The sequence below is a fragment of the Callospermophilus lateralis genome, chromosome 6, assembly GCF_048772815.1.
Source record: "Callospermophilus lateralis isolate mCalLat2 chromosome 6, mCalLat2.hap1, whole genome shotgun sequence".
Classification (NCBI taxonomy): Eukaryota; Metazoa; Chordata; class Mammalia; order Rodentia; family Sciuridae; genus Callospermophilus; species Callospermophilus lateralis.
Window position 1 is genome coordinate 100,912,741 of NC_135310.1, and position 27,950 is coordinate 100,940,690.

Sequence of the window (27,950 nt, forward strand, 5' to 3'; positions counted from 1 at the left end):
AAACACTTAAGATTTTTCAGATTGAAGAAAACAATTTAGTTTACATTTGTTTTCTACCATTACAATTTTAAAATCATGTCTTTACAGAGAAAGTCTATCTATAGGGTAATTAAGCACAACTAATTTTATCATACAGAACAATAACTGCTGTACACTACTATGCTGGTGAACATGTAAGTCACACCCACAGTTCTTCCATTACAGAAACCTGTGCACATGTTATAACAACTATCCACTGTGTTTTTTGGACAAGTATTTATAGCTACATTCATTTATATTTCAATAGCTATTTGAAATTATAGCATTTCATTTGTTTTTGTGGATAAAGTTTCCAAACTTTTGCATAAACCCTCGAAACTTGTTTTCATTTGGCTGATAGGAGCGGTAAACACCAGCATTGTAATTAAGCATTGGGCTGGTTCTGCCATAACTGTTACCCATCGTTGTGGGTTTTATTTCTGGGCGATTTACACTGGTATTTGGAATGCTGCTTGTTGGCTGCATAGAGCTCTCGATCTTACAAAATGGCTCAAATCGACTGTAAACACGCCGGTCAGTTGAATGAGTTCGGAGAAGCTCACTGGGCTTTGGCCTTGGAGAAGAGGTAGCTCTTCTTTCAGGAACAACAGGTGTATTCACCTCCTTTGAATCTCGGTATTGGATCTGTTCAGTGTTAAATCTTGGGGCAGAGGCATCTCCTGCCCTCTCCAAGAACTTTCTTTCAACTTGACCTGGGGAAGGTATTATTTTGTCTCTTTCATCTGATGGAGGATTCATCCCCTGAATTGAGCCAACTGTTACATCTTCCTTACTCTTGTGAATGCTGCCTTGAGAATTTGATGAGGAAGAACGCTTTCTTCTAGGAGATGAATCAGCTTTTGGTTCTGATTTCTTTAGTTTTTGATTCTCCTCACCTTCAGATACTAATGTGTCAGAGCTACTGCACATTCTATAAAATGCAGGTGCTTTGTTTTTGGATAGATTTTCTTTCTTTTCTGGGGTAAGGCTAAGTAATGACCTTAACTTCTGAGATCCCTTTTTCAAAAAACTTGGGGAGCCCTTTACCTCCTTCTTTGATGCATGTTCTTTGTTGGGTTCCTCTTTATTCACATCAAGTAAAGCAGCCATGGAAATTGATTTCGTGGTGGTGCCACTTGGACCATCTTTCTTGATAGAGGCTTCCTCCCCCTCCTCCTCCTCCAAGTTATGGGTCACATTGTGCATGCTTTTAGAACTTTTTAGCAAATCCTCTTTGGGTTTTTCTGGTTGTCTAACTCGATTTCTGGTAAGTGTACTATATACATAATGCTTACTATTTCCATGATCTAAATTGGGTTTTGAATGGTCAAAGAATGGGAAGCTGCGTCTTTTAAGAAGATTCTCTTTTTGTTGATTCTTCAGATTTTCTGCCTGCTTATTTACACACAAGGTTGTATATATATAGTTGTTTGATTCTGCGTGGGCATTTGTAGTTTGGTTTAAGATTGGTGACTGGTTTTCAGGAACCTGCAAGGTATGCATTTTTGGTGCTTCTGACTGAATTGGGAGCTTGGGGATTGATTCAGGTAAAGGTTTTTCTGTCAAATGCTGTACACTTGGAGGGGTATCTGGGATCTCTTTAGGTGTGTCACTTCCCTGGGAATCAACGATAGTTGAATTGGAAGAGCTGGTTGTACAACTGTTTACTTCTTGCTGCTCAGGTAGAGTTGGTTTAAATACAAAAGAAGAGCGAAGCCGAGAGTGAGTATAAACGGCATTGGCTTTCAAATTCTCAGAGCTATCATAGCCCTCAAATCGGTCACCTAAAGCGGAGCCATTTGATTCAGGTGTGCCTTCTGAATTGTCATTTAAGTAGGATTCAATTCTCCAGTTGCGCAGGAATGATTTAGTGGTGTGCTCGAGGGTTGGCATTCGTTGTTGTAAAGAGCGAATGTGATTATCTGTCCCATTAAAAGACCTCCGCACATTCGAATTCCTTTCTGCAAGATTCGTTGTCTTTCTCTGGGCAAGCCGATTGGCAAAACTCTGGGCAGGTGTATTATGGTGGCCTGTATAGCCTCCCCGCGACGAGGATGCCACACTGAGACTATCTGAAGGCCTCTTCCAATTCCCAGGAGGATTATTGGTTCGATTCAGAGCCCTATTAAGCAGCAGGTACGGTGTTGTTTCTGGCTGTTCCCCAGCATAACTATGTCTTTTCCAATTTTCATTTATTTGATTGGGTTGAAACTGTCGGATTGTGTTTGGACCATTAAAGTTTGGAATAAAATGAGGTTTGTATCCATGATTTCTTATGTTGTATTTGTCATGTTCATTTAGGGCATATATCCCTCTGTTTTTGAAGTAACTAGAATCTAGTTTATGAATTTTGTCTTGTCTACCAAAGAGGTTTCTTTGGCTGGAAACAGAAGCTAGTGAAGAAACCGATCGCTGGTAGGTGCCGTTCTCCCAGAGTGCCTTGCCATGCTTCACCCTTGCCAATTCCTCCTGAGCAAATGAACTGGGGACACAGGATCTGGCATAGAGGGTTCTAAATTCTTCATCAAAGGACTCAACAAGTTGCCCTGTGATTATCTGAACCATGCTGAGGTGTGCTTTTTCAAATGACCACATGTAGCTGAAAAAGAAAGAAGAAAGAAAGAAAATTATAATTTTGCTAGGTTAAAATTATGATGATAATATATAGTTCTACAATGTCATTTAATATTAATAAAAGAATACTTGTGTTTGTTCTGCTTGGATAGCATAGTTTATAGAATTTTTCAGTTATTTATGCTGGTAATGTAGGTATCTCCTATGTTCAAAGAACAAAGCAACTCAACTTCTGGTATTAAATCCACTCAAGAGTTTTTTATACTACTTTCCAGAAGCTCAGAGAAAAGCTTTCTGTGCATTTTTCATCTTTGCCTACCAAGATTTTATGGGGTAAACAATATTATATTTCACATATACTATCCTGCCAGGGTATAGAAAAGCCAGTATTGGAGGAAAAGCTGGGAGGCCCGGCTTCTGCAGAGATATAGCCACATGAGCTTGGACCTCACTTTCCCCAAGTCCAAAATAAGGACATAGATAGTATAATAGCTACAATACCCTATGCTCCTAGGATGTAATAATGCAAGATGGGCCTGTGCTAATGCATGTATTTTGAAAGTCTCAATGCCTTCAGACTGTTATCTCTGTGGCTTACTCAGCAAGTGTAATTTAGGTTGCAGGGAGCTGTGAACAGGATTTATAGGCAGCTGCCTCAATCACTAATGGGCATACTTCCCTGTACTCAGTGTACACAGGACTAGTAACTGTAGTCCTCATAAGCCATACCATTCAAAAATGTCAATCAGGATCTTTTAATATAGAATGCAATTTATAAGACATTAAAGTTTGTAATGACTTACAGTACTTTATGGAACTTTCAACTCCTTTCCCCCTTTAGAGGTGACAGCTCTCTTGAAATTTTCTATCAAATTTTAAATTTGATTTTTGAAAACATAGATGATATAAAGAACCACTATGCTGGAAAAAAATGCATTGCTAATATGCCATGCATATGCTATGTACATAACACATTGGGGGTTTATACAAAAGAGAAATGAGACAGAGACACATTCTACATTAAAATATCTTACTATCTATAGAGGGAAACAACAACAAACACAAATATAAAGATTTTTTTAAACCTGCATAGTAATAATTTAAAATGCACAAAACAACAATATAACACTTAAGAATCTTGCTATGCTGATATGCTCAAGTTTATCTGTTATGCTGGTGGAATGCGTGGTTTAAGAATATTTACCAGCTGCTTTTTATGTGAATATATGTGAGCCACAAGGATGACTTAAAAGAAATGGTACAAAAGTCAATAAATAATTTTCAATTCAATTGAAGATATGAATACAACATGTAATCAAGTGATGGAATAAATAACTGGAAAGTATGTGGAAATCCCTTAAGAGAGTGGGAGCTTAGCAAAATTTTGACAGAGATTAGATATTCAGAAGTTCAGACATGAAAGACGTGGGAAGACAATTTGTGTGGAAAAAGAGACATATGGAAAAGTAAGGGAAGCAATAATAGCTACGTTTCAGTCAAACACAGAACTAAATATATTTAGTTGGATTAAAAGAGTTATGTAAGGGATTTTGTGAACCAGTTGTGAAAGCAAGGGAGAGAAGTCTTGAAAGCAAAGCAGAACGTTGGATTGCTTAGGACTTGTTTCTGAAATTGGATAATTTACAGTAAAAAGAGATGTTTCAAGAACTGCTTTTTTTCTAGTGGCTGTTTGTAATTTGGATTGAAAGATGAGGAACTGTAGTTACTATGAAGAATAAGGTAAGAGTCTAGACTTTAGCAGAAATTGGAATAATGAGTAAAACTTGAGCCAGTAGGAAAAAGAAAGGACCAGGTCTTCATGCCATAAAGAATGTCTATAGGTTATGAAGTGAAAATACCCTCCAGCCGTCGAGTTTAGGAACCTGAGAAGATATTGCTACTAGTAAATGTATGACAATTGGAAAAAGTTTCTAGGTTCAGTAAATCAGAATATTTTAATAAAAGTTCAGGGAACAGGAAGACATTTGATTAAACATGTTTAATTAGTAAATCTGAGAATCTGGAGAAAAGGGGCATTCTGTAGGGTTTGGGGACAGATTCCTGTGTTCCTCTCTCATCCTTGGTAATTTGTATTATCTAAATGTCAATAAGATCTGTTTTACCAGTGCTGACCTCTTCCTTATCTCTGGAAAACTGCAATCTAAACTTGCAATTTTAATGAACTTTATAAAACTAAGATGTCATGGATCCTCATCCAATGCTTCTCTTCGCACAACCTGTTTCCTCCCCAATCTTACTTATTTAAGTCAATGGCTCAATCATCCTTTCAGGCGATCAAGATAGAAAACAGGAGCTACCTCTGATGCTCTCTTTCCCAGAACCAAGAAGAAAAGCAGGTTCTAATCACTCTGATTCCCAAATCAATCACAGATCTCTCCTGTTTCCTATGACCTTAGTCTGAGGCGTCATCTGCTAACTTGGCTCTTCTACATTTGCTTATTTTCCAATTAACAGTAGCAAAAGTGATGTATTCAGAATATGAATTGGGTCATGTCATATTTCCTACATAGAATTTTCCATTTATTTAAGATGAAATCCAAACTCCTCCTTACCTGGCCTAATAGAATACCTTTTCTACATTCTTTCCTGTTCTACCTTGAAGAGCTCTCTCCTTGTAGAAGATGTTCCTGCCACATTGGTCTTCTCTCTAGAGATAATAGCTCCGCCAGATGATATGTCCCAGGATTTTTGTTGTTACTGTTTCTTTGAAGATACTTTCTTCCCTCTGATAGCCCCTGACTGACTGACTCCTAATCACTCTAGTCAAAGTAGCCATGTTATCATGCTTTGTCCTATTTCCCTGGTCTGATTGCTCCAGTCTTCATTATTACTATCTAATATTTTATTTTTTGTTTTCTCTTTGTCTTCCCTGCTCATTAAAATAAAACTTCTCTCAACTTATTGACCTTGTTGAGGACTATATTCTCAGGGGGTTAAGAATGGTGCTTGGCATATTGTAGACACTTTAAAATTATTTGCTATAAACAAACACATGAAAGTATAAATGAATTATTATTTTCTAAGTCACAGAAGATTAAAAGGCAGAGATGTTTATATTTGTGGAAAGTTTAAAGGGTTTCAGTTAAATTTGTTTATTAAGCATGTTTATTTCTTTTTCTTTCCTTTATACTACTAGGAAGACAGCAAAGGTAATAGGTAACAGGTGGGAATATTCAATGTATTTTGAAGCAGAGAAATCCAAAGGAAAAGTGGTAGCAATTCAGAGGAAGTTTGTTGCAAGTTGAGTACCAATGGGAATAAGCCATTTGGGCCAATACAAAATTTATAGATTCAATGTTGGAAGTAAAGGGTACAACAGATGGTAGGTCATTGCTATGGCTTGAATGTGTCCTTCAGAATTCATGTGCTGGAAACTTAATCTTCAAGGTCATATGCTAATGTATGTGGAGGCAGAACATTTGGGAGGTAATTAGGCTTAGATGAGGTCATGAGGGTGGATGCCCATGGTGCAATTAGTGTTTTATATGAAAAGGAAGAAAGACTCAAGCTATCAAGTTTTATACCATGTGATACCCTGCACCGCCTTGGACTCTAGAAAATCCCCACCAGTGGGACTGCTCTCACCAAATGCAGCCCCTTGACCTTGCACTTCACAGTCTCCAGGACTTTAAGAAATGAGTTTATTTTCTCTATAAATTACACAGAATGTGGTATTCAATTATAGTGATATAAAACAGGATGCTTATTAAAGTCACAAAAACAGAGAAATGGAGATTGACAGAAAGTCTTGGGCTTATAGGTTCCCTTCTCTTCCCTCTCCGTTCACCATTCCTTCAACCTTTTCATCAGAAAGTGATCCTGAGAGGTTCTTAGCTCAGAATCTTTAAACAGCACAAGGCCGAGGTGAAGCTGAGGCAGAAAACAAGAATTATCAGGCCCCCATTTCCTTTTCCAGTTTGCTATTGTTGTAGACTATTTCTGTAATGCAGAAACAGACTGCAAAAGGAAATCCCCACCTCTGGTCAGTGCCACATCACCTCCAAATTTTGCCCCCTTCTATTAAATGGTCATGGAAAGAGATTATTCTCAGGAAACACTGAACAGCCCTAGACAAGCTACGTATGTTGACATGTGTGGATCCTTCTATAAAACTTCCAGGGCCCCAGACAATCACTCAATTGAGAGTTCAACTTTGATAAATATTTTCTATGCAACTTCTGATCAGTTTTATCATCAATCATTCAGAAGCAAACTTTGGCAAAATTGAGTGGATAAAAAATTAGTAACTACTTTGAAAAATAGAACAAGAGAGAAGAGCAATAAAAAACCAGATAATTTGATCAATACTATGGACTAATGGGTGGAATAAACACACATAGAACACTCAACAAAATCAGAATATATATTCTTCTCAAATTGACATTCAGTAAGGGCTGGGGTTGTGCCACATGTGTGATGCACTGTATTCAAACCTCAGCACCACATAAAAATAAACAAAAATAAAGGTATTGTGTCCATTTACAACTATTTTTTTTTAAAAAAAATGGACATAGAATATTCTCCAGAATAGACCATATTAAAGTCAAACAGGAGTCTTAACAATGTAAGAAAGATTTGAATCATGCAAAGTACCTTCTCTGATTATAATGGAATAAAACTAGAAATCAATAGCATAAGAAAACTGAAAAGTCCACAGACATTTGCAAATTAACAGTTTTGAACTACAAATGGGTCAAAGGAAGTCACAAGAGAAATCAGAAAATACCTTGAGACAAATGAAAATGGAAATTCAGCATATTAAAATTTATGGAATACAGTGAGAACACCTCCAAGAGGGAAAGCTGTTGATGCATACATTAAAAATGTAGAAAGATCTTAAATCAGCAATTTAACTTTATACCTCAATAAACTGAAAAAAAGAGAATAGATAAAGATTAGAACAAACTAATTAGGGTGGTGGGAAAACTTCCTAGAACTTCAAGAAAGGAGAAAAAAAAAGACTTACATTAAAAGAATGGGAATAATAATTGTTGAGACTTCTCAACAGTAAATTTGATTATAATACCTTCCAAACTTGGAGGAAAATGATTCAGCCAAGAATTCCATTTCAAACTAAGCTTCAAATCACCTAGAATTATAAATTTGGGGGTTTAAAATGTTCTTGAGCAAACTTGGGAGACAAGCAGAAACATGGAAACAAAAACAAAGAAAAGTAGGATTTAAGAAATCACAGATCACAGATCAAACCACCCAGGAATATGGGACATATGAGGGCTCTAATTGTGCTCCTGGTTAGAGGCCAGGTTAATCACAGATTGTTGTCAGCTACTCAGTATTTGGAAAAATCATTCATCTGCTGCAAAACCTGTGTGGTCAACTGGAAAAATAGCAATAGAGATAAAACAAGAACAATGAATAAAAGCAAAAATAAAATAGCCATTATTCACTCTTAAGACATATATCATAAATTACTCCATGGCTCAACAATGATCAATTTTGACAGAATTTCAATAATGTAATCCTGGACTTTTCATTTAGCAAAACTTGTGGTAAAACTATATTGAGACACTGGAGATAAGAAAGGAAAGTGAATGTGAATATATCGCCATCTATCCTAGCTGGTGACCTAATGCTGGGTTCACAAAATCTATCTATTCCAACAACTTAAGAAAATGACAAAGAAAGCACACAAACACACAGAACTATCTTTTCAAAATCCGTGATGGCTCTCCAACCATAAGGGTCAGTGGAAAGAGAGAGAGCCACTAGAATTCTTTATTCTTCTATAGGGGACACACAAGGAGAGGTTCTATGGAACATTCTATCCTAAAAGGGGCAAAAGGATAGGGATTACAAAGGAACAGGTGAGTGTAACTCAACCCCACCAGGTGAGGCCTACTCCTGGATCCATGCTGGGGTAATGCCCAAGTTACTGTGACCTGGCACTGCCTTGCCACACTGAACACAATAATTGTTCAGAACCACAGTGCATCAGGACTTAAAGGCGCCTGCATTCAGGGCAGCTCCTGACAATCCTGGACTTTTCATTGAGCAAAACGTGTGATAAAACTATATTGAGAAACTGGAGATAAGAAAGGAAAGTGAATGTGAATGGGTGAGGAATACAATTCCTCATTTACTGTAATGAAACGCCAAGATATAATAATTGAAATTGATAAATTAAGAAAGAATAGTATGCTCACATTATTGAAGGAATGGAATAAGAATCAGAAGAACTAGCTCAAGGAAGTGAATAATTACATTTAGAGGTCAGAAGCAACAGTGAGTACAGATAAAAAAACAAGAAATGCTGTTTTGTATTACACAACTTTCAGTAATCTTTGATTTTAAAAAATTACTCCCACCTCCTCCAAACACACACGGATGTATATTAGTCATGCAGTTGGAAGTGTGGCTATGAATTCTCATATCAAAATGTGGATTAAAAACTCTGGGTTCCTGGCAGGGTGTTAAAAAGTAAAATTCATGGGGTGTACATAGTGATGGTATATTGGTTGTAGTATGAATCTCAAATGTGATAATCTTCATGTCTGATCAAAAATGGCACTGGAGAGAAACCAACTTCAGTGAGTCTTTGGGAAGTAACTTTTATAGAGATCATAAGATTTAAGAAATAGAAGCTCATCAAATTCTTTCTTGATTCAATATGTGGAAAATGCTTTACTAAATACCTTTCAGGGTTTTATATGAAAATTTCAAATGGGAATTATCAAATTCAAGATATTTTTACACACTTTGATTAAAAAATATTTAAGTGTTTTATCTCATCAATGTTATTATCATGTTATGGCAAAAGCCTATTGTATAAAAACTATCACCATGATGTGTGAGCTGTCACACGACAGATGTGTAACTGTGTGAATACAAATTCCAGGCCCTTCTGGCTGGGAGTTTAGAACCCATGTGACATCTCACAGTAAAGAATTTGAATTAAAGAAGCCATTTTTCAATTTGCCTGTGAGGAAAATAATGGCAATACCAGATTATGAAAGACAAAGGCTGTTTTCAAAGTATAGGAGATACTTTTTTAAATCAAACTAGTTTGTAAGTATTCCAACAGAATCCATGAAAATATTGTTAACATTAAAAAAGATCTATGATAGTCAAGAAAAACAAAATAAAAATGATTGACCACCACTAAATTTTAAAGAAGTATAATCAAAATTAATTTGAAGAAACAAAGAGAATAAAGTTGTTAGAATTTTTAGTGAATTGCTATTATCTTTGTTCCTAGGAATTCCATGTTCATTTCCAATTATAGCTCTAACCTATGATATAGATAGAACGACATAGAGTTTTTGCTTTTTATTGGTTTTGGTGATTGCAATTATCTGTTTTTCCCCACATCAATATAAAGCAGCTTAGCTACACTTATCTGAACACTGGGCACTTATTAATACCTAGTGGTAGCAAAACAAAGTTCAGGTAAAATTTCCTATTGAAGACAATCTTAAAAGTCAAGTTAAATATTAAAAACATAAAGCATTAATTATGATGAACTGAAATAAGAAAATCCTATTCTGTGAGTCAAATAAGCTCTCAATTTTAATTGCAATTTTAATTAAAAACTCTAAAACTAAGTGGGTCTGAACAAATATATACACATATAATAAGACTTTAAAAGGACTCATTAATTTTAAGCATTAATTGTAATTTCTGCTCTTAACAAGTGTTCACTTGGAACTCCAAACAGCAACAACAAAAAAACTCACTGAGCTTAAAGGGAATGGTAGCAGAAAATAATAGTTAGAACAAAGCCCTAAAATAATAGCTAAGATTAGGGATTTAGGATGCATTAACTCATTTAATCTTCATAACAATGTCATGAGGCAAGTCCTATGAATATCCTTATTTTCAGCTCAGCAAATCAAAGTGCAACCAAATTACGTGACTTGCTTGGGGCCATCAATTTCAGTGTGGTTCCTCCTTCCTGGGATCTTTTAAGCTTTAAGAAAAAGAGGCCTTTTGAACAACCAACAATAAAAATTAATTTAAAAAAAAAATTAAAAAAATTTAAAAAAAGAGGCCATGGATTCCCCCGCCCCCCACAACTCCTATTTATATCTACCTCTCTTCTGGGGTCTCTCTCATCTTTAACAGTGAATCTGCACTGCCCTGATGACCTGGCACTACACAGATATTTGCAGGTACTTTTATCTGCTTGTTCACACAGCCTCATCCTGTATCTCATGCAGGACTGATGCCAGGATTTAAAAGGGAATGCCGACAAGTGTGCCTACTCTGGATAAGCCTGACCTGGATTGGGCTGCCTATCTAGTGTGATAAGATGCTGAATAACACCAAAATAAGAAAAATCTATTCAACAGTCTCTTCAAAGCAGTGAAGAGCTTCTATTTTTATAAGTAGTTGTTACTTAATGTACACTGTACAGTGTTTTCACAGGAGAAAAACTACCTGGGTAGTGTTATAGAGCTGTAGGGAACCTAAGATATTAGTCAAACTCCTCATTTTCTAGAAGAACCTGAAGCTCTAGGGAATATGGGATCTGCCTAGAGTCTTAACCCTTTAGAGGCAGGACCAAGAGTGAAACATGGTCTCCAATCTTCTGTGCAAGCATTCCTTTCTTGTTTTTAAGAGCAAGCTAAGTCGATTGTATAAAAATTTGAAACTTAATCAATTATTTAAATGATGGATAATGCTGAAAACAAACACAATGTTCTTACCTGTAAGAGCCATACATCACTTTCTGGCAGTCAACTAACAAAAATTTCTGTTCCAGTTTTCCATGGAATTTTGCCCCAGTTTTTGAAAGATAATCTTGACCTTTTACTGTTCGCACTCGAATATTCTAGAATTATATGTAAATATACATTTTAAATTATGGCTAGAAAGGAGATGTTTTGAAAAGTCAAATATATATCAATATAAAACCTTAATAACAAAAAACATTTATTTAAATTCAACTTTTAAAACACATTAAAAATTGTGAAAAAAATCTCTCAAAAATTACTCAAGAAAAACGATCACTTATAAAATACATTTCCATATAGCTTAAAGAAGCGGTAGATGGTGCTTTATATTTATACAGAATGATTTTATTAATTACTTAGGATCCGATTGTGACAAATCCTTTTGAATTATAGCATCATGAAGATAAAATAACAAATTAAAATCAGTCTTCCTTTCAAAAGTCAAACGTAAGTGATAACAGTATGCCAAATGATCTTGACAAGCAATACGTGCTGAGTCATAGCCACTGCTCCTGTCAGTGGATCAAGGTTGTACCTGCAAAATGGAAGCATTAAATATCCTAGCAAAGTTAACTAAGAAAATCCTTATATAAGGATGTGTTTTTAGGCATATTCTGAAAAGCTCCAGGGGGCCTGTCTGTGATCAATCATTGTATCACCTTAAGTATACATAACATTTTTTTTTCTTTTTATTTTTGGAATGATCAACCTTAGCATGACTTAAACTGAAGGAAAAGAAAATGATGCACAAAAAATGCCTGAGAAAAAAATAGAATTCTTACCCTGAGACGTTGAATTTGACAACTTTGCTTTTCAGTCATATTTAGAAAATGATTAAAATTGGACTCATCAAGTAAAATATACACAGATATCCCCCGAGTTGATGCCTCCACTATTTCTTTGAAAATGTCCACATCTGTAAACATATCCATCACTAAAGCAATCACCTGTTAAAGAAAGGATAGGAAGCAATTTCAGATATATAATAAAGATTAAGAAATTCCTTAGTTTCAGTAAAAACTGGACAAAATGGAAAACAATTAAATATGTACATATATATACATAAATCATATACTAATAAGTATGCCATTGTATATAAATAAAAAATATATTAAAAATAAGCAAAAACATATATGCTGAATTGTTACAATAATAGTCTATGTTTTAAATCCATAGTTCTGGATACTGTGTTAAAATAGACTTTAGAGCCAGATGCAGTGGCATGCCTGTAATCCCAGCAGCTTGGGAAGCTGAGGCAGGAGGATCAAGAGTTCAAGGCCAGCCTCAGCAAAATCAAGGCACTAAGCAATTCAGTGAGACCCTGTCTCTAAATAAAACAAATAATAGGGCTGGGGATGTGGCTCAGTGGTCAAGTGCCCCTGAGTCTGATCCCTGGTCCCCCTCCCACCCCTCAAAAAAAGAACAGACTTTAGGAGTGGGAGCAAAGTTTGAAATAGGACAACTGTAACAGGAGGTGATGGTGAGGACCAAGATGGTGGTGTCTGTGATGGGCGATGCTGGTTATTTGAGCCACAAGGACTTGTGAATGGAGTACATGTAAAGAGAAGAAAAAAAGGCAAAGGAGGTCAAGTCTAAAACTGTTTGCCTCACAAAGACAGAACTGACAGCAGGTACAGTAAATTTTAGGTGCAATATTAAGAAGGAAATTTAGGTTTGAGGGGCCTGGATATCCAAATAGAATGCTGAGCAGAGAGGTCTGGGCCAGAAATGTAAATTAGGTGTCAATGGTGTGGAGATAATTGAATCCCAGTCATCAAGGGAGAGAGGATAAATAGAAGACCAAGGAATGAATCCTGTGACACTCCAAAGTTAAAATGGGCTAAAACAAGAGAAGGTAACAACAAGGAGGCATCTTGAAATCCAAGCACAGTATCAAGGAGGAAGGTATTAGGAGCACCAAATCCTACTGCTAGCCCACATGCAAATTTAATGAAAAGAGCAAAAGCCTTAGTGGAAGGTGTCTGGGAGAGAATGGGAGGACAGACACTGGATATAACCGCAAAAGACAACTATGTTTTTTATAATTTGGCTATAAACAGGAAGCAGAGAGATGAAGCAAGACTGCAGAGGTCAAGTTGTGTCAAGAGGAGTTGTACTTGTTTTGTTTTAAGGTGAGAAAAATAATAGCATGTATATGCTACTAAAATGTTCCAGTAAAGAGCGGAAATAAATGATGCAAGAGAATGTGGGAGGGGAGGTGGGAAGAGGAGAGTTCCTGGAGCAAGGCCTTTGGGTCTGAGTGGTTAATGAGGGATAGAATCTAGTGCAAAAATAAAGGAATTATAGCATTTATTGTACAAACCAGCAAATGATCCTATGAAGCCTAAAGGCCACATACAAACACTCGGTTTCCGGTAGGAGATGGGATGTGCTAGAGACACTGGAGAAAGTGGATTTTCTTGGTGTTGTGGGAAATGTGGTCCTCAACTGAGAGTGAAGCTGTAGAAAGATATTTTAGAGGTCTGAGGAAAGGATACCAAGAAGTCATCTAGAAGGGTAGGAAAGGAAATCAACTAAGAAAATAGAGTCTGGTTGCTGATTAGCATAAGGACTCACCAGGTGATAAAATTGTTATGGGAACAGTATATAAATAATGATTGTGACTTATTCTCCGGCCTTGTTCAGCTGCAGGTGTGCAGGCATGGAATAGCCAGAGTTTGATTTAACAATGGCTGTGGTCCTGCCATACAGTGTAACAACTTGAGAAAGGACAGAGGAATTGAAGGTATGCATAAATGACTAATCTTTAGTCATTTGGGCTGGAAATAGAGTGGAAACAAGATGCTATGACTGTGAGAGACAGAGAAATGGAAATGAGATCAATGAGTTGAATGTTTTTCTGGTTTTAAAGGACAGGTAGATGTTAAGGAATTCTGTGTGTTTAGGTTTAGTGTGTATCTTATCTTTTAAATATACAGGTTAATATGGTCGCAGAGGAAAAAAATCTTGACTTGTATTTACTTCACATTATAGAAAATGAAATAAAATTAGCCATAAATTCATAATTTTTGAGGATGATTTACTGTATACAGGAGGTCTCTTTGTATTATTCTTTCTACTTTTGAAACTTTCCATAAAGTGAGGTTAAAAAAATAAAAAGACAAATGTTTGATAAAAGCATACACCAGAGTCAGGAAGGCAGAAATAGAAGCAGAAGGTATTGTCAGATAGGGATGCATGAATTAGATTAGGGAGGATCTGCAGGTTACCTTCAAGGATATGAGACTGGGAGTCAATGGCTAAGGTATTTTAGGAAAAGATCATCAGGAAAAGACAAGGAGGTAAGTTTATAGAAAGATCTCTTACATTGTACATTTCAATTGCCAGGAATTGAGGCAAGGTAAGTGTCAAAAAGAGTAATAGGAAGTAGGGTCGAAAGCCATCAAAAAATGAAAGTGAATTGAATAGCATGGGAACAGACACATGACAACATCAGGATATGTTAGAAGAGGATTGAGTCATTGGTAATATAAAGACATTTTTATTTGCTATATTTAAACAAAATATTGGACCATGGTCGTATCAGGAGATGACCTTCTTCACACTAGCTGTGAAAAATTTCAGCCAGACTGTCTGCAGGAAGAACAATTTCTACCATGCTAAGTGGTGTCTTTCATTTCTTTTTTATTAATGAATTGGTATGAGGCACCAGAAGGGAGAAACTAACAAAAACAATCTCATCTAGATTGTGAAAATATTCTCAATAATATCAAATATATGAAGTTTCAAAACACATCTACAATTATTGATCTAATGTAATTTCTATGCATTAAGGAGTAGTGTAATAATATATGAGCAATAACATAAAGAAAACATTCAACACACATTTATTTATATATATATTTTTTTTCAAAACAACTTCTATTGCTATACAACATGATATTCTTTAATCTATGTACCTAAGAATTCCTTTTTAGTTTACCAGATAGCCTCCTACAACAAATTATTTTAGACTTTAGGAATGAACAAAAACATATTACCAGGATACATAAAGATTTTTGCTTATAAAAAAGTAATTGAAGTCACTCAGCCATTGAATGATTCACATCAAAGGTAAAACAGATGACAGTCATTCTTGCATGCAGATAATACACCAAGTCAGCATCCAGGAGATTAGATTATACATTTTCAACAAGTTTATCTAATGTTAAACAAGCCAGGATGCTTTGTGGGTCTTCTATTTCTTTTTTTCCTTTAAAACAATATTCTTTTTTAATTATCACAAAAGCATGGAACATAACTAACTCCAATTCAGTTCCTAGCTCTTTTTCTCTGCCCTCCCACCACCTCTGCTCCCCTAACTCTACTCCACCGAGCCCTCTTCAATCCATTTACAGTTTTTTTTTTGTTTTTTTTTTTTTAGTATTTTATGGATACACTTGATGCCAAGACTCACCATGTAATATCCATGCATATGACAATATGGTCAATTCACTCTACTATACTTCCTTTTCCCCATCCTTCTTCCTCCTCCCTAATCCTCTTTGTCTACTGATTTTTCCTCTATTTTATTAAAATTATGCTTCCTTTTTTTCCTCTCTGTATTTTTTTTTATTTCCCTTTCCACTTATTTTGGATTAGCTTCTGCTAACCAGAGAAAACATTTGACCTTTGACTTTTGGGGACTGGCTTATTTTACTTAGTATGATAGTTTCCATTTACCAACAAATGCCATATTAGTCTTTATCATGGCTGAATAAAATTCCATTTGTATACACACCATATTATCCATTCATTTGTTGAAGGGCACCTACATTGGTTCCATAGCTTGGCTATGTAAATTGTGCTGCTATAAACATTGATGTGGCTGTATCATGGTAGCATGCTGATTTTAAATCTTTTGGAAGTGGACTGAGGAGTGGAATAGCTAGGCCACATAGTGGTTCTATTACTAGTGTTTTCAGGAATTTCCATACTACTTTCCAAAGGGGTTGCACTAATTTACAGTCCCACCAACAATGTATGAGTGTATCTTTTCCCCACATCCTCACCAATACTTATTGCTATTCATATTCTTGATAATTGTCAGGGTTTCATTCAATGTAGTGAAAAGTTACAAAAGAACTACAGAACAATTCAGGTAACATAACATGTAGTTCTTCTTTATGGTGGATTACATTCTGGGAAGAGTAATGATTAGAAATAATGTATTCAAAATTTTATCTGAAATTACTACTTGCCCAGCTAGTTATTTAAATTACACTGTGCAGTAGACATGACCATAATGACTATATGTAATCAAAGAAAAATATATGCCAGATTAGAATAATGCTTTCAAAAGGTACATTGACTGATTATATATCAACACAAAATCCATTTATGTTGAATGGTTTTCATTAAACTACCACAACAGTATATAGTCCTTAAATTCTTCTCTTGATTCTATATTCTTATTTTGTTCTTGCCTGATAAATTGAAATAAGTCTATTCATCATGAGACTTGGAAAAATTTTTAAAAGATATCCTGCATCGATTTTAACATTTGAAAGAAACATGATATTTTTTAGTAGTTTCAGAGAACGTGATTCAAGGACATTAGTTTTTACTTATTTTTCTCACAGTACAGTATTAAATTTAAAAATTCAGTCTGTATGTGCATGGTTGTTAGGAGTAGGAGCACAGGAGAATGAAACAAACAAACAGGGCTTCAAGGATAAGCCTTAAATAATGAATAAAGATTATTTTTAGCTATCTAAGCTGGAAAACTAGCATTGCAAAGACACACAGGCAAAGATGAGAATGAAGATGATGATAATATTTTAACAAATATGTACTGAATTCACCTAAAGTTAAATCCAAAGATCACAATGCTTATATGCATAAAATAAATGTAATCAGAGAATTATATAGGTTATAAATGATCTTGAAAATCTGATACATGTTTAGATTTGACCCATAGAACAATATAAATCCTAAAAAAGAGAATATTGGTCAAAACAGTGTCTTGGAAAAATGTGTCTAATAATAATATGCATACATCTAAGTTCTACTGGCTCATGAAGAGATTGTGAGATCGTCTAATGACATTTATTGTAATGTTCATATTTGTAAGTACACTGGAAAAAAAACTTCGTGGTAGAAACCAGTGATAAGAAACATGAACAGTAGCAAGGCCTTGGGTTCAATCCCCAGCAATATATACACATGCACAAATGGAAACTGGATGACAAATTTGATAGAAAATGTTCATTACAATGTTGATGGTGAATACTTGCATTTCCTTAGAAATACACTGCATTATCTTCAGCATTTTATTTTCAAATCTTACATTGCTTTTCTCTTTGTAATCTATTAGGACACAAAGCTATTAGCAATATGCTTTTGTATGACCTAGATATTTAATGAAATGTAGGTGTACCTCAGGTTAATGTTCTGTAGTCACACAACTGTCATTATCATCCTCAAAAAGGGATATTATATCTTTTATGCTTCATTTGAAGGGATTCAGTTTTCTTTGGTTATTGAATAGAGACAGGAGAATTTATTTTTCTCATCATAAGAAAATCTAATAGGGAATTCAAATTAAAAAAATGATTAATGGAGCCTTAAAATAACTGTATTTATAACTAAATTGAATGCAACTGGAAAGCTTCTAAGAATTGAGTAATAGAAAAGGGGGAATGTGGGGCTGGGGTTGTGGCTCAGTGGTAGAGCAACTTGCCTAGCATATGTGAGGCATGGAGTTCGATTCTCAGCACCGCATAGAAATAAGTAAAATAAAGGTCCATTGACAACTAAAAAATATATTTTTTTTTATTTATTTATTTTTCTAAAAAATATTTTTAAAAAGGAGAAATAATCACTTTTAAATCTATAAAAACTGTCAAAAATAATGTGCAAAATGGGTTTCAAAAAACAAAACAAAAAAGACTGAGACAAAGAATAAGTATCTTTGGCTTTAATTCTTGTGCAGCCTAAGTAAGATCTGATAGTTCCGTGTGCCATAAATTAAGTGGTCTTGGAGAAATCACTGGAACAGCTCTGTATATAATGAATTAATTAAAACAGAGAAGATCTCACATATACCAGGTTCTGAAATTCTACATTGCAACTGATTATGACAGCTAAAATTATATGAACAGTAAAAATTACAAACCACCACAAAAATGTATTACAGAGCTTCATTTTTATATATTAAACCATGAAAACTGATTCACCCATAACATGTTAGGGGCTCATTATTCAAAACTGATTTATATATTACTAGTGGGAAACAACAAAGATTTGACACCTGTAAGTCACAAAAATCTAGATATCACTATTCAACAAGCAGATTACAAGGTGCATTATAGATACCTTTCAAAAATCTGATCAATTACCACTTGGTAAAGGTGGGGAAAAAATCTAGAGTATTATAATAACAGCCAAAAGATGTAAAGGGGTATGTTTGGACAACGGCACTAATTTATAGAACTGATACATATGGATGCAACTCAGAGAGAAACTGATGTTATTTCCCACATTCTTCGCATGACTTTAGTGACCAACTATACTTCAAAATAAAGTACTTAAAAATAAAATATGCTTTTATTTTTATTCTATTTAAGTAAACTTTTATATCAGCACTGTACAAGTAGGCTCCTTTGCTTTTGAAAATGACGTTTAGTGAAGAAGTCTAAAAGAACTTGGGAGGAAAGAAAAACAGGCTTAAGTGAAACTATAAAGAGTGTCAGTTCTACTAATTTCAGCAATTTAACCTTCTTACATGTTCTCATTTTCCCATTACTTCCCCCAAAGTGACTTTTACTGAAACTTGATCTGGGAAGTGTCTCAACAGGGATCAGAGGATCTAGATAAAGTAGGTAGTGTTGGTAAGAACTGAGCTCAGGAGTCCCCAACTTTCCTTGCATTAGGATGATCAAGGTGTGTGACCACAGGAACAGTCCACCTTACAGAGTCTCCTCAGAGCTCCATCATTTGAAGCTGGAAAGGAGAGGAGGGGTAACAAAGCAGATTCTGTCCAACCAGCTAACAATGATAATGCCTCTAACTTTGTGCACAACTCAACTCTAGGAGTATCACAGCCACACTCTTTAAAATAAACATTGTTCACTCACGAGTTTCAAAATTCAAATCAAAATGGATGAAAGACTTAAATCTAAGAGCCCAAACAATGAAACTACTGGAAGAAAACAGAGGACAATTACTCAGAACAATGGAATAGGCATGGGTTTTTTGGACAAGATCTCAAAAGCAAAGGAAAAAGAAAATATAAACAGATGTCATTATATCAAACTTGAACACTTTTGCACAGCAAAAGAAACAACCAGAGTGAAGAGATAACCTATGGATGAAAGAAAATATTAGTAAAGTGTACATCTGACAGGTCAGTATCCAGAATATGTAAGGAACTCCAAAACTCACTAGCAAAAAGACCAATAACTTGATTTAAAAGTGGTCAATATAAGGCTGGGGATGTAGCTCAGTGGTCAAGCACTTGACTAGTATATGTAAGGCACTGGGTTCAATCCCCAATACCACAACAATGGTCAATATAACTAGATAATCATTTTTCAAAGGAAGGCATAAAAATGGCCAATAGCTATATGAAAAATGCTTAACATCCCTAATAATCAGTGGAATGCAAATCAAAAAATGATCTCAAATAAATATCTTAAAATAAATAATTTTTAAAAAGCACTCTTGAGTTATCACCTCACTCAAGGAGAAACTGCTATTATCAAAAAGACTAAAGATAACAATTCCTGTGAGTGTGGAGAAAAAGAAACTCATGCACACTATTGCTGGACGTAAATCATTCCAGCCATTACTAAATGGAGGTTTCTTGAAAAATTAAAAACAGAATGACCATATAATCCAGCAATCTCACTACTGTGTAGGTATACAAAGGAAAGTGAAATCAGTGAGTTGAGGAGACACCTGTATGCCTATGTTTACTGCAGCACTTTTCAGAATAGCCAGAAATGTAAATAATCTACATGTCCCTCAACTGAAAACATATAAGTAAAACATGGTGCATATACACAATCAAATATTATTTAGCCATAAAAAGAAAGAAACCTCATCATTTGCAACAAGAGGGATGGAACTAGAGATCTTTATTTTAAGTGAAGTAAGACAGGCACAGAAAGACAAGCACCACCTGATCTCAGACATATGTGGAATCTAAAAAATGTTGACCTCATAGAAGCTAACAGTAATGGTAGTAATCAGAGGCTGGTAAAAGTGGAGAGAGGATGGGGAAAGGTTGATCAGTGGATACTGAGTTGCAGTTAGATAGGTGTAAGGATTTATGGCATGCTACTGCATAATAGGGAAACTATACATAGGGAATATGTACTGTGCATTCAAAATGATAGAAGAAAATTTTGAATGTTTTGAATATTTTGAGTGGTTTTTCCATAAATAAATAAATGTTAGAAGAGAGAAATCTAATATAATTATACTATGTGTACATGTATCAAATACTTGGTACCCCACTAAAATGCATAATTTTGGTGTTTTTATGTATCAATTAAAGAACAAACTTATTTAAAAATTTATAAAATAGAGATAGCAGATGTAACATTAGAGAACTAGAAATGCTAATATTTTCTCAAGTGCTGCTACTAAAGAATCAGGGCTATATTTTAGTAAAATTCTAGAAACATTTGTAAAAACAGAAAGTTAAGTTTATATATTCATCCAAAGCAATCATAGACTGCTGAGAAATCATGATACATTCATAATGTTTTGAAGACAACATACATGCTACATAGTACTTTAATATTTCAGGGCATATAGAATAGATGGATACAGGGTAGTATTACTTCACTAGGAATGAAGTATAAAAGTGTAATATTTATTTATGTCTTTTAACTTCACTTTCACCTTTATTATAAAAGTCAAATTTATAGAAAAATTAAAATGATACAAGTTTTTACAATCCATTGTCAGTATTTTAAAATTTAAAATTATGTTATTCCTTTTATAATTTTACAGATAAATATCTATAATTTTGGATCAAAATTTAGAGTAAAAAAACTGAAATAAATTTAATTATGACTATATTTTAAGCAGGTTTAGCGAGTGAGCAGTCATATAGAAGGCAACTTGCTAAAACAGAGGGGTGTGTGTGTGTGTGTGTGTGTATAACGACCAAAGGCCATACATTAAAAGTAATAAACATTATTCTACTTAATTTCTTAATAGCTTGCTATTAATCTTTAAGTTTTGCACTATAGTAATGCATGTAACTGGTTATTTTAACAAGTGATATTTACAAGAAAACTTATAATAGAGAAAATAAATGTATGATAACTATTATTTTAAATCATCAATTTGAACCAAAGAAAACTTATCAAAATTCTGACCAAGAACATAAAAATACTGCAAAAGAGTAGATCATTATTACATTATTTTCTCTGGCTTTTAAATTTTCATTAACCATATATATATATATATATATATAGCATATGGCACTGAAATAAAAAAAGAACTCAAATATAGGAAGAAACCATTAGGAAGAGAATATTCAAAAGTGGAAAATTTTTAAAAATCATTTTAGAATTATGTGAAAACTTTCTACACAAACTATCTGGATTAAAATTAAAACATCTGAATTTTTAGAATGTACATTTTATTATTATTTCCACAACTGAGTTTATATTAACCTGAGTGTATTTCCTTCTGAGGTAGGAATGGTATACAAATATCAGATGTTCAGTGAATGTTTGTTGGGATGGAATGCAGTGCTTACATGCAGCCTGTCCTCAAGGAGCACATCATTTTGTGAATCATTCATTCATAAAACTATAAATCAGAATAACTGGTTATAAAAAATATGACCAAACTTAGGGAACAATTACATCTAACTAAGAATTTTGTATCACTAGTACCTGAGAATAAGAAGCATCCCCTCATATCTTATGAATGAAGGAAAATGACACTTCTAAGAATTCAGGGTCGATGCATAGTGGATCAAAACACTGGAGTACAAAGTCCCTTGGAAGAGAGAATGTGCAAGATGTGATAAGAATCAAATGAATAAGAGGGACACATACAAAAGTAGGTATGGCAGTATGAGAGTATGGCAGTCAGTTCGTAAGCCAGGGAAATAAAGTAGAATCACCGATGCAAACAAACAGTGCCCATATTCATCTAAGTACTATCCAGAAGAAAGTGTGGGTATCCAAAGGCATGAACTCGATCTTTCTGTACTGTTGGCTTGGTAAACTTGGTTTAGTAATGGCATTTGAGCCAGAAGCATTTTAAACATCACATGAGTTCTTCTTGTTTGGATTTTATGCCTTCAATTATTCTGGGGCTAACTGTGTATATATATTGCTCCAAAGAGAAAATAAGCCAGCTGGATAAAACAAATCTATTAGGACACTGCGCCATTGCAATTGGTACTGTAAAATGGCATTCTGTTGTCAGACATCAATGTTCCAAGCTTAGTCAAAGTGAATTTATGGATCAGGCTTTCAATTATCAAGCCTAAGGTCCAGAATCTAGATCTTGGCAAACTGACTATAGTATTTTGTATTTTTCCTGGCACCTCTTGGGAGATAGCCTTTTTTCAGTAACAGTAAACAGATTAAGAAACTGTCCCTCCTGCTTGGAAGTGCACAGTGAGAATTCCAATCACAGGGGCTTGGGAAAGCTGTTGCCTTACTTGATATTTAGTGATATAAAGGAGTACCTGTTATAATAAAAAAAAATAGTGAAGGACACTAAAAGCAAGAAAAAGACTCAGGTCATGAGTCCAGATGCATTAAGAAAGCTGTAGATAGTGTTTGAGATGAGCAGTTTGGGTAACAGGAGCTGAGCCTTCAGGAAGGCTCGGAGGCAAAGCAGCCCGGAAGCTAGGGAACTGATTTTGGTAGGAAATGGAATTATGTTGAGGAGGAGTTAGCAATAGAGCTAGAAAGATTATGAAGGCAAACCTGGCCCAGATGACAAGGAAATCCTTCAATGCCAGGCTAACTACAAATTCCCCAAAGCACAACAGGGAACACTTGAAACTTTACAACTAAAGAATAATGTCATTAAAACAACACTTAAGAAGATTAATATATATGTTAGCATATATAGGATAAGTAAAATAGCTAATAGCAGGCAGAGGAATGAGGTTTTAGTCCCCATTTCTATAAAAATCCCAATGTGGACAGTGGTAGCAGGAATAAAAGGGATGGAGGTGAATTAGCAACCACATATCAGAGAAAACATTTGGCCTTTAATTCTTTGGGATTGGCTTATTTTGCTTAGTATAATATTCTTCATCTCCATCATAATTAGAACAAATTCTTTAAAAAATTTTTTAATAAAACAATTAAAAATAAGAAATGGAAAAAAATACCTACTGGGAACAAAAAAAAAGGGATGATGGTGACATACAAGATGATTTGACAAGACTTACTGGCTGACTGATGGTGAAGGAAAAGAGAAAAAGATTAAAAAGATCTTTAGGGCCTAGAGACTTATATTACACAGCAAATTACTGTACCATGATAAGAAAACCTAACATTCAAAAATATAATTTTGTTCATGAGCAGAAGGAAAGTTATTGCACTAGGTCAAAATGTGATAAAAAGTTGTTTTTCCTTTCTACCTACTAGTCCATTCATCCACCCACCCATTTACCCATCCAACTATGCATGTTTTTTTGTGCTAATTACTGAAATTTAAACATGTTTAGGCATACAGGAAAAAATGAATGGACACCAAAATAATAAAGCAGGAAAGAAATATAGCATTTGATGCTATAAGATCGTACAAATAGGGCTGGGGATGTGGCTCAAGTGGTAGCGCGCTCGCCTGGCATGCGTGCGGCCCGGGTTCGATCCTCAACACCACATACAAACAAAGATGTTGTGTCCGCCGAAAAACTAAAAAATAAATAAAATTTCTCTCTCTCTCTCTCTCTCTCTCTCTCTCTCTCTCTCTCTCCTTAAAAAAAATCATACAAATATTATGAATATGCTAAGACTATGGGGATAGGAAAGTACATTATAATGAAAACATTTTGGTAGTATGTAGGACACAGGGGAAAAAGGGAAACAGATTAAGGGACTGTCCCTGAATGCCCTTAACATACCTCCTGCTTGGAAGTGCACAGTGAGAATTCCAAGAGTGGGCTTGTATATAAATGAAAAAGACTCAGAAAAACTGCTCCAAGGAATTTAGTAAGAACTTAGTGAGACATTAAGAGATCAGCAGAGTTAATAATAGGTGCCCAATCCAGGTTAAAAAGTATAAAGTTAACATTTTAACATGTTGTTGAGACATTTTCCAGTAATGTTCAACAACCCCTGTGTGGAAGAAAAGGGAATAGATGGTGGGGCTAACTTCATATTGATAGAGGTGGGCCCTGACGTCAAGTACTAAGCAATGTCCAAATATACTGAAGGATTGATGCAAAGAATGTGGAGAGACAAGAAATCACCATGAGGGAAAAATTTAAGTCCAGTGGATCTGATGAAAAGTGACCTTTTAAGGTGAGACTGGTAAGTGCTAGATTTGAGATATAAATAAATATGTTATTATGTTATTTCATAAAAAATGAACTTTAAGATATGTTCTTTCCTATGGCAAGAGTTATATGGCATATGCCTTATGAATGAATTCTAATGTGAAGCATTACTTTACTAATGTTAATATGAACATACTTGTTGGTTTCTTTCATTTAAAAGATACCTAGGAAATGTTTAGTAAATAAGTGCCCAACCACTACTCTAAAAAATTTAAAAGGCAGAAAATGCATTGATTAAAAGACAATTAAAGGACACATCAACCAAATGCAATATGGAGCCTGGACCTTGTTTGAACTTTAACAAAATGTCTATGAAAAGATGTATATGTAACAATCAGGGAAATTTCAACATTAACTTGTTATTTGAAAATATGAATGACATTTTCATTGTTGCTTAGGTTTGATACTTAGACGTAAGTTATGTTTTCAAAAAGCCCCATTTTTTCTTCCAGACAATCATATTAAGTCAGTTCAGATGAAATTAAATGATCTGAAGCACAAAATTTGCTTTAAGCAAGTTTGGGGGGCATGGAGGCAGCAAAATTGACCACAAGATGAAATTATGTTCACCTTAACCAAATATCCTCCAAACAATTAAAACAATAAATAGAACAAAGAAAAACTTTCTGTTCTCATTTTAAGAGGCCGCATCCTTTACTTGGGCAACAACCATTTCAATTTGACATAAACTATAAACAATTAATTAACCTGACTTAAAAAAAAATTCAACCTGCCACATGGCAACAAAAAGAGTATTATTTATTCCATATTCATTTCCATTTGAATAAGAAACTTAAATATAAAGGAGTTTCATTGAGGTCATGAAATATTAAATAAGCAGTTTATATTTAATGAAATGAATTCATAACACCTGTACCCAATGGTCAATTTACATGTATTTAGTTTATTTCACTTTTCTTTCCTCTCTAGGATTATTTCACACCACCAGCTTTTATAAATTATGTATTTTTTTAATGTGCACTGTGAAACTTGAAAAGATAGCATATATTTGGTGGTAGGGAACAGTTGTCCTAAAAACTAAGAAGTATTGGAAATAATTTTCAGGAGACCATCAAACTAAAGTGAACAACTTTAGTCATATTATTTAGGATATTCACTGGATAATTACACCCCACACTTCAAGTTTCTTGAGTATTTTGAACACTTAATGATAGTTTCTCTATACAGATTAATAAAATATAAAACAGAACATAGCAAATGTTTTTCAATTGAGCTGAAAGTTGCAAATTCTGTATATTTATTAGCAGCTTCTATTCTCAAATCTTCAAAAACATGATGAAAATTTCATTGATATAATCATGTATTTTCTGCTGGTAAAATTATAAAATATCTTTACTTACTTTCCTATAGCAGGTTCATAAAAAGGACCTTAGTCTTCTGTGTTAAAAGGCTGTTTTTGTTTATTACAGATTTCACATCTAAAAATTGATATTTTATCGAAATTGAGATTGGTCCTGTCAAATGTAGAAACAACCACATTTATCTCAAGTATTTTCATTAGATTAAACCAAATTGTTTTATCATAAAAATCAAGGAATTTCCATGTCTGTATGTATCACACTTCACTGATATTCTAAATAAATGTTATTTGAAAATAAAATGTTCCATATAAATGTGTCCTCCAGCAGACAGTTAAACTATAAATCTAGGGGAATTGGAAGTTAATGATTAAAGAAGAGGAACAGAATGAGATGTGGAGAACAAAATGGAGGAGAGAAACTATATAAAAATTCCCTTGGAGCAATTCATTAAATTTGGTTATTGCAGCAAAAATACAAAATTATATTTTAGAACTTAAAGTATTTCCAGACTGAATAATTTCATTTTTCATATTCCATATGTAGGGACACAAAAAACATTAAAAAGGTACATTTATTCTGACAAGTAATATTCAAGTTGGAATTTCATGTTTTGGGGTAATTTAAATATGCCCTGCAATTTAGTTTATTTGAGAATTCCTTTTTGAAATAAATTAAATGGCATAAGAGAATTATATGTAGATGGGCATTAAAACATTTAGATAAGTCATAGTTGCGGAAAAAATTTATCCAAATTATTAAAATGTGAAGCAACTCAATAAATCTAACTTTTAGCTTTTTAAATTGAGCTGATCAAATCAAATTCAACAGTAAGCCTGACAACTGATAAGGAGCCCAAAATAATCTGTCCTCTGAGAAGAGGAAGAAAATGGTTATGTAAAATACTCTGGTAAATTTTTAATTTTAAGCTAAATTACAATTCATGAGCATCTAAAACAGACTGCAGCCTCACTTCTTACAACAGCCTTATCACTAATAATGCAGTTAAAAGATCATCTCAGTTTTTTTTTTTAGACTTTATGTCAGATAGCCTTTTTGCAAATTAAATTCAAACTTCTTGGATTTTAGGCATCTGTATGAATTCTAAGCACCTTGGTAAAAAAATAAACACAAGGTTAGTAATATTCTTAAAACATGAAAAAAATCTATAAAATATTAAAAACAGAAAGGGGTCTGGGTTTGTAGCTGTGTGGTAGATAGAGCATTTGCCCAGCACAAGTGAGGCACTGGGTTTGATCCTCAGCACCACATAAAAATAAAAAAAAAAAAAATAAGATTAAGGTAAATTGTGTCCATCCACAATTAAAAAACAAAAAACAGGGTTGGGGTTGTGGCTCAGTGGTAAAGCGCTTGCCTAGCACTACTGAGGCACTGGGTTCGATCCTCAGCACCACATAAAAATGAAATAAAGATATTGTGTGTCCACCTACAAGTAAAAACTATTTTTAAAAAACCAAAAACCAAAAAAACACAGTTGGATAATCTGTTTCCTTCTTTTGCTCTTGCTCTCTCTCTCTGCAGAGGAAAATTATAGACAAACTTCTAAGAAAAAAAAAAAGCATTAATTTCACAACCAAGAACAATGCTTCTTTTCCTTTCATCTTGGTATTTGTATATTTTCACAAAGCTGAAATTATCTTATTTATGTAATGTGGGATATTGTATATTTATCATTTTAGAATAAGTATTTTCCTATTATTACACACTGTTGTAATATCACATTTGGAAAAAAAATAGTTCTGCAAAACAGTGTAAAATATGTAGCTTGTAGTCAGGCGTGATGGTGTACACCTGTAATTAATGACTTGG

The 27,950-nt window shown here is 34.3% G+C and overlaps 1 protein-coding gene across 1 annotated transcript in view; it reads right to left on the bottom strand.

The window, feature by feature from the left end:
* Window positions 1-306: 306 nt before the first annotated feature.
* The window catches only part of Fam83b (family with sequence similarity 83 member B), a 60,183-nt gene continuing 32,539 nt past the window's right edge, over window positions 307-27,950 (bottom strand). The window contains exons 2-4 of the mRNA XM_076860076.2: window positions 12,089-12,253; window positions 11,280-11,404; window positions 307-2,617 (exon numbers count right to left, since the gene is read on the bottom strand). Of these exons, the coding sequence (XP_076716191.2) occupies window positions 307-2,617; window positions 11,280-11,404; window positions 12,089-12,253 (2,601 nt within the window). The remainder of the gene's footprint in view (window positions 2,618-11,279; window positions 11,405-12,088; window positions 12,254-27,950) is intronic.